This window comes from Perognathus longimembris, chromosome 16, assembly GCF_023159225.1.
Source record: "Perognathus longimembris pacificus isolate PPM17 chromosome 16, ASM2315922v1, whole genome shotgun sequence".
In the NCBI taxonomy this organism is placed as follows: Eukaryota; Metazoa; Chordata; class Mammalia; order Rodentia; family Heteromyidae; genus Perognathus; species Perognathus longimembris.
Window position 1 is genome coordinate 37,218,044 of NC_063176.1, and position 8,480 is coordinate 37,226,523.

Sequence of the window (8,480 nt, forward strand, 5' to 3'; positions counted from 1 at the left end):
ACAAATCATAATAAAACCCAACTTTATGCAACTAATATACACTAACAAAAACAAAACAAATAATATGGACCTAAGGTTGATGGTCCAAATCTTAAAATCTTAGCGGGATGCGGGACTTCTTTTCATTTAGGATTTACTCCCTTGACTGTGTTACAGAAGACAGATACCAAAAGTGTCATTTCGCCTGTACATCTTTTCACCACCTCCAGAATGGGGGTTTGCACTCAGTACCTGGGGTTCTGGGTTTAGCTTTTTTGCTCAATGCTGGTACTCTACCAGCGGAGTCACAATTCCACTTCTTGCTTTTTGGTGGTTTACTGTAGATAAGAGTCTCATGGATTTTTCTGTCTGGGCTGGTTTTTGAACTAAGATCCTTAGGTCTCAGCCTCTAGAGCAGTTATGATTACAGGGGAAGCCCTCAGCCCTCGGCTCTCTTACACACCTTAAAAATCAGTTTTCAGGGGCTGGGAATATGGCCTAGTGGCAAGAGTGCTTGCCTCATATACATGAGACTCTGGGTTCCATTCCCTAGCACCACATACACACACACACACACACACACACACACACACACACACACACACACACACACACACAAAACAGCCAGGAGTGGCGCTGTGACTCAAGTGGCAGCGTGCTAGCCTTGAGCAAAAAAAAAAAAAAAAAAAAAAAATTCAGTTTCCATAGTGTTATGCCTCAATATTCCTTAATGAAGTAATTTTTAAAATGAAGTTTCAAAAATTACTTCATAGGAATTATACCTTATAAGATAGTTTTAGGTGAAGGGTGAATTTTGGGGTACAGGATGAGGTTTGAATTCTGGGCCTCATGTGCTTACTCGACAGGTGCACCTAAGACAGCCCAGCCCTTTTAGCTTTTATTTAAAAATTTTTAAATAGTCTCGTGCTCTTTTGCTTGAGATGGACTGGATGCAGTCCTCCTAGGCAAACTTCTTGTGAGGCTGGAATGAAAGGCTCATGGACCATACTAAGCTTTTGCTGTTGAGATGGCTAACTTTTAGCTTGGATTGGTCTCAAACCATGACCCTTCTATCTCTGCCTCCTGGGCAGTGTGGATTAATATTTGGGTCCAAGTCCAAGCTCCAGCACCCTCTCTAAAAGAATATTTTAATCTCTTACCCTCTTCAAGACAAATATATGTATATTTATAATACTTTATTGAGATATAATACATAATTATTTATAATTCTTTGTGCCTCTTCTGAGGCTTAAACTCAGGGCCTGGCCTCTGTCTCTGAGCAATCTTTGTTTTTTTCTCAAGGCTAATTCTCTCCCACTTGAGCCATGGTGCCACTTCCAGCTTTTTTGGAAGTTAATTGGAAATATGAGTCTCACAGATTTTCCTGTCCAGTCTGGTTCGAACCACAATTCTTACAGCCCAGCCTCTAAATAGCTATGAGTACAAATGTGAGCCAGCAGTGTTCAGCTTAACCACTGTATTTTGATTTGAAAACTTAAGGGTATTTTATCACCCCCCTCTGGTACCATGGTCAGTAGGCTATCTATAACAAAGACTTAAAACATTTCTTACTAACCCATATGAAAGAGAAAGGCCAATGAACCCTCTCAGACAATACTGGTGAGAAATAAAATAGCAGTATTCTTGGAGAATTGGAGAACACAAATCAAAAGCCTTAAAAATGTGCAGACCCCTAGGACTTGGTCCAAGGGAAATAAATAATCATCTTTATGTACAGACATCTAGCTATAGGGAGAATTTATCACAGGTTGCTTCTAAGAGGAACATACTGGAACAAGTTAAATACCAGATAAATAAAGGATATGCCTGTATCCATACACGGGAGAATGGTACAGTCATTTAAAAAGATAAAGGGCAATTAATGACATGGAAAGCTACTTTAGTGAACAAAGCAGTTTTTGCCTAGAATTCCTTCTTCTAGTAAGAGTCTACCTGAGATAACACCATCACAAAGAAAAGCTGAATTTAGAGAGGGAGAGAAATAGGTGACTGGTGATATTTAAGTATCTAAATGCAGCAATGTCTGAAGCCTGATCCTACCCTTGGACTTTTTATTTACTTTTATATCCAAAATGTTCTAGGTTTTGCTTAAATTGGATTGACTTGGCTTTGCTCTTTTCAACAAAAAGTTTTGATTTTCAATTCTACATTCAAGTAAAAAGCAAATTACAAAACAGTATGTACCATTAGATTGAACATTTATTTAAAAATGTTTATCATTATTATTTTTATTCACAAATAGAAAATAAACCATAATACTTCCCTTACTTATTATTTTGAGGTATGTAGACCTGATTTCTATTTTTCCATTTCTGCTTATCTTTTTCCAACAGCTCTATGATTAAAAAATATTGTGCAATATGAAAAAAATTAAAGTGAGATACAAAGAACTGTGGAGTTCTATATAACTGTCTTCACTTCTTGTATATTTTTTACTCTAACCTCAAATACACTCATTTCTCAATGAGTGAACTACAGACACAGGTCAACACTGCAGTGATTCCAGTTTTGCATAGTTGTGCCTATGAGCGAGCGGTACTGATATATGTAGCACATGTCACTTGGTTGACATCTTGACTTTTCTGTTTTTGGTCCTTCCCACAATTGAAATTCAGAAAGAAGTGAGTGAAGAAAATTAACTGGGAAAGAAGGTAAAACTGGTTGAATAAATAACTATATGTTAAGCCAAGGTGAACATGCACAGAGAACTGTCTACTCATATGTAAGAGCATGAAATCTATTTTTGTGGCACTTTTCCCCCTAAACTCCTAACTCTGGTCTAGTCATCAGAAAACAGACAAATTCCAACTGAGTAAAACAGTCTACAATACACCACAATCATCAAAAACAAGATAAATCCAAGAAACTGTCATAACCATGCGGTACCTAAGACATTATGACTTCATGCAAAATTATATATATATTGGGTCAGATCCTGGAGCAGAAAATGGGCATTCAGTGAAAAAAAAAAAAAAACTTTGGAAACCTGAATAGTATGAACTTTAGTTAAAAATAACATCAAGCCAAGGAGCCAATCAATGACTTATGCCTGTAATACAAGCTACTGAGGAGGATGAGATCTGAGGTTAATGGTTCAAAGTCAGCCTGGGCAGGAAAATCCATTAGACTCTTACCTCTAATTAACCACTAGAAAACTGGAAGTGGAGCTGTGGCTCAAAGTGGAACAGCACTAACCTTGAGTAAAAGAGCTCAGGGACCATGCCTGGGCCCTTAGTACAAGTGTCACAACTGACCAAAAAAAAAAGATAGCATCAACATTGATTCACTAAAGCAATGATGTACCTATATTAATGTGAGGTATAAATAATAGAAAAAATTCAGCATGGGATACTAAAAAATATATATATTCTATATTCTATACTGTATATCACTTATATACACATATGTATATAAGTATATGGTACTATTTTTATTTTTTACTAAATTTTAAGCTATTCTAAACTGAAGTTTTCTTTTTAAAATGCAGATCTTCTATTTACTAACTGTGAGCAAGTTACTTAGCCTTTCTGTGCCTTATTTGTTTCATCTGCAAGTAACAGTAACTATTTAATCTGCTGTAAAGGCAAAAAGAATCCATATATTCATATGCTTAAAACTTCCTGTATGCCTCATATTAGATATAGATAATGATTATTTTGGAATTGTTTACAAGTGAAACCTTATGCAAATTGAGTAAAAAGTCTAAAATCTAAAATATTAAGCTAATTTATAAATAAGATTTGAAATAAGGAAATTTCCCTCAGTTTAAAAGATGTCACAAGTTAAATTAACTTCAGAGTGAGTAAATCAATAAAGTATACATTTTGTATTATACTGTACTCAACATCATGACTACCATATAAAGCTTGCTAAGAATTTGGAATTGAGGTTCTTGGCAATCTATAGTTCATATGATTTTGTTTAGTGTCTAAACTTCCCCATGATATAAAAAAAATGGAGTTATATGTATTACATACATTATTTATACATATTATATACAGAGTTTATATTTTAATATCAATGACTTAGATGATTCTCGTGGAGAGATAGTCAATAGGTAATGGACCCAAGATCAAAGTAAAAAGACAGAAAATTAAAAAACCATTTAGGTAGACAGTAGCAATGATCAGGTATCTAATGTTCAGGCACATACTTTTCTTAGCTAGAAATATATATGGCAAATAATATTACTTACATATGTTCCTAACTACTGCTTTAAATCCACAGATCCACTGAGGGTTTTGTGATTTTAAATATGAAAAATTAGTATCTTAAGGTATCAATCTATAATGTATTCAAAATATTTCTTTTATGTTATTTGCAAATAAAACTGTTTCCAAGTTATATGCAAGTATTTGATTAATGTAATTGAAATTTCTCTTGACATTAACCATGATAGGCTTTGTTTTGCTTACTACAGGACAACCACTTAGAAAAATCAGGATGTTCACTTAATCAAAAAGCTGAGGGCAAATATATGTGTCTTTTGGACAAAGGTCAAAGACAAAACTATAGAATCAAAGGAAGATGTAAATACTAGGTACATTTAATCTAGAAAAACAGACATGAAAGTGTTAAGACACACAGGACATTCTATAATTAGACTTTTTTTCAGTGATATGCAAAGGCTGAAGTTTTAAAACATCAAGAATTTGGTTTAAGATGATCAGGAATATATATTCCCCTCATGTCAAATATTAGAGGCATTTTCTTTCAATATACTTTATTTTCAAAATAATACTTGGGAAAAGTTTGGTCTCTGAAGTGCAAACTATATTACCATCTTACTTTGATCAGTCTTCTTGATTAATAGTTTTAAAATACCTCTTTGCTCTAGGTTTTAAAATACCATTTTCTTTTCGATTTCCTATCAACTAAATGTCAATCTAAAATTCTTGGAAAATGCAGGATGCAATCTTTCAATACAAAAAAACTCAGTTTCTTTCATAGTAAGTATCCCACCAAGATATTTACCGAGCCATACCAAAGAACAGATGTTTTAAGTTTCATGTATCATTATCTATGTGAACTGCCATTGCTGTGAGGAAGTAAATTACGGTGACCAATATGTGTACATTCTTCCCAAGATTACACATAATTTTTCTAGGAGATAGATTCATGTTAAGAATTTTATAACCTTTGTTGTAAAGGAATGAATATTCCCTCTTTTCTAATTCTGTTTAAAAAAACTTTGTAAATCAATTTTCAAATGGAACAACGGTTATCCTTCAGTTTCTCACAAAAATGATCAACGAACCTTTTACTGTGCAAGTTATTCTCTTTATGGCAACAAGTATCCACAGAAAATACAGAACAATAAAATTACACTGCCTGAGTGATTTCTGCAACAAAATTTGTAGTTTCCTAGTCCCTAACAACGACAAGTCATGAACTAATTAAAAAAATTAAATGCACTATTTACCTATGTAATGATATGCCCCTCTCTCCATTATACAATTGATTACAGATGACTGGTCTATATTTTTTATCATTCCAACACCACAATTCAGAATTCCATGTTCTGAAGGTTAGAAAGGTAAAAGATAGTAAATATCCTCAATCAGGAGATCTTTATATATGTAAGTTAATTTTATTTCAATCCCTTTTGATGCTTAAATTAACAATAACAAAGCAAAACCTGAAAGAAATTTTAAGCCAAATCATATGCTACTTGTGTTTTAAATATTTAGAAATATTTTCCAATGAAAATGAACTGAAAAGGTGACTTATGATCTAACTTGTTAGATGATAAGTTACAGCTGTCCAAACTGATTATTAAGAAAATTTATTCTTAAAAAACCAACCAACCAACCAATTCCAAGGGTGATGAGGAAAATATTTGAATGACATTATTAATCTTTACTTTTTTCTTCTAATTTATTCCCCTTCTTCTTGCCCCCGCCCCCCTTTCAGCAGTGGGTGACAGCTAGTCCCTCTACATTCCTTTAAACTCGCCTAAAAAGAATGTCCTTCCTTTCTCTAAACAGCTGGAATCTCAGTAAAAGTGAAGGTAATAGGAATTAGTAGCTGTCATTTTGAAAAGAGATGTATTACTTGGTGTTTCTCTGTATTAGTCAGGAAAGCAGAAACAGAGACAGGACAAAGAGAAATAACCACAGAAAAATAGTATTGACAACTAAAATGGTGTCAAGAATGGGCAACTGCCATGTGGATCTCTTTGTAAAGCCTTCATTTCCATTCAATTTAAAATGACCATAATCGATTAAAGCTAAAATGTCACAAAATTTTATACTATAGAAATGTCTTCCGTAGTTTTGCTATGCATTTAGAGGGTAAATAAAGCAAACCACTAGGCAATGATGCTTAAAATTGCTACTACATATTATTTTCAAAGCATAGTCAGATCTACATATGAGAGACAAGCTATTTCAAAATGAATGCTACTTATTATCTTTATAATTTTATAGAATTAATGTTGGAGCATTTTTTTAAATCCTAGCAAAAGTACTGCATGTTTATACCACGATACTATTTATGCAGACGCTTGTAGATGCACATATAAGCATATATTTTAAACAATAAATACTACACTATTTTAGGATAGTATAGAGAGTATAACCCCACACCCCATTTCTAACAGTAAGAAAATAATCAACCTGCATGAACTGGAATCAGATTCATTTTCTTCTTCGCTAGTGCCATCATCCACTTCTGGTCTATCCAGCCAATGTGCACCGCCACAATCTTCTGCTGTAAACTCAAATGCAGGGACTTCAGAGGTGGATGCCATTGGCCAAGAAGGTGAATTCTGAAAATCCAGTTGGCTGGACCTTCGGTAACCAATTGAAGCCAAAGGCAATTGTAGGCTACATGGATCTAAAAACTTTCTCCCACCGTTTGCTCCAGTCTGTCCTCGATTCCAAAATTCTCCCTGCTGGCTGTCAACTGAAGAATTAGGAGATGATGCTTGATGGCCAAACCACCTCCATCTGATTTTCAAAATCTGTTTCACATCAAACTCTTTACGAGAACCAGACATCCTCAGTGAAACCAAGTGATCGTCTAGGCAACGGGCAAAAAGCACTGCACACAGATATGTGCATCCGACCAAGACAAGAGAAGTATATGCCCTGCTGTACACAACAAACAGATTGAAGGGAAAATAAATCACAGTCACATATATCTACATTTACTTGCATGCCAATATATCTGTCAGATTATAAAGAACAAAGGATAATGAATAAAGATGAAACACGGTGGAACATTCCGTTCAATCAGAGCAAACTCTGATCCACCTATCCTGAAGCAGCTAGACCACTTTCCCGGCTCTCCTTTCCCAATCTGACCATTAGCTCTCCCCAAACACTCACAGCATTCATTAAAGTCCTTTCAAATGCAGAATACCACCCCCTTTTCTTAGACCACAAATGACCGAGACAGAAAGCACTATCCCAGTGCAGTGTCTCAGTCTCTCCTGCTTAGTGTATTAACTCTTTCATTGCTGAAACAAGAAATGGATTCCAAAGCATTTTCCTTTGTACTTAAAAAACACTTTACAATGGAGGCATTTCTAGTCTTGAATCAAGTTGCTAGATGAAATACCACAAAAGGAATTCTGTAAAAAGCATTTTTTAAATTAGGTGAATTACGATGACTGTCAAGCTTTGCTCTTTGGATGGGGGGGGGGGGCGAGGGGGGGAAGCAATACAAAGGTGGGGCTCCAGATTGTTACCTTCCGCCTTCATCTGAAAAGGAGGAGTACGTTCAATTAATGAGGTAAGATCATGGGTAAGACTTCATTTGAACAAAGAGTAGTAAGAATTGGAAGCAAAAGTTTGAAAACTACCAAGGATTAAAATATGACAGTTCTTACTCTTTTTCAAATAAATGACCTGAAGCCAATATTGCTCTATAGTTCAGATAGGGTCCCTTCCATTAAGTAGAATGGTTGAAATTTCTAAGATACTACTTAGGAAAAGGAAAATGCGGCACTTAAAGAGGCTATTTCTTTGGGTACACTGGTGCCTACTTGGGGGTACCCACTGTTGTTGCCAAAACAAAGCAAGGGTGTGACAACAAATACAGTGAAGGCAAGTTAACAGACAAAACAAATAAAAATCAAATCTAAAAATGCTGAGTGATTATGTGAGTAATGCATGCATTATTAGGTACCATAAGGACACAAAAATTGTAAATATCTTGCTAGAATTCTAATGTCTAATAAAATGAAATCTAGTTATTGTAACACAAATATTTTACAAGTTAAAATACAAAACATTATAATGCCAATATACTAAAAATTTATATCCTATAAGTACATAATTTCAGTTTTCAGGGTCCTCAATATCTACTCATGTATAAGATAATTTCACACAAAAAGCTGTACTTCTATTGGCTGAACAAAAAAATATATATAACCAACTAAAAGCTGCTTTGGAAGGATAGAAAGTATTGTGGAACATATATCTTAACCTCACAAGCTGCTTACAATAAAAAACTATCCAGGAAAACAAGAGTGA

The 8,480-nt window shown here is 34.6% G+C and overlaps 1 protein-coding gene across 8 annotated transcripts in view; it reads right to left on the bottom strand.

Moving 5' to 3' along the window:
* Window positions 1-8,480, bottom strand: part of Klhl5 (kelch like family member 5) — a 67,117-nt gene that overhangs the window by 39,802 nt on the left and 18,835 nt on the right. For 3 of the 8 annotated variants that reach the window (XM_048364779.1, XM_048364775.1, XM_048364776.1), the window contains 2 exons: window positions 6,618-7,094; window positions 5,423-5,521 (listed from right to left, as the gene is read on the bottom strand). The exons of 3 other annotated variants lie outside the window; for them this stretch is intronic. In XM_048364779.1, the coding sequence (XP_048220736.1) occupies window positions 5,423-5,521; window positions 6,618-7,000 (482 nt within the window). In that variant the 5' untranslated portion in view covers window positions 7,001-7,094. The remainder of the gene's footprint in view (window positions 1-5,422; window positions 5,522-6,617; window positions 7,095-8,480) is intronic. 2 more of the 8 variants (XM_048364777.1, XM_048364778.1) reach the window with 2 other exon arrangements.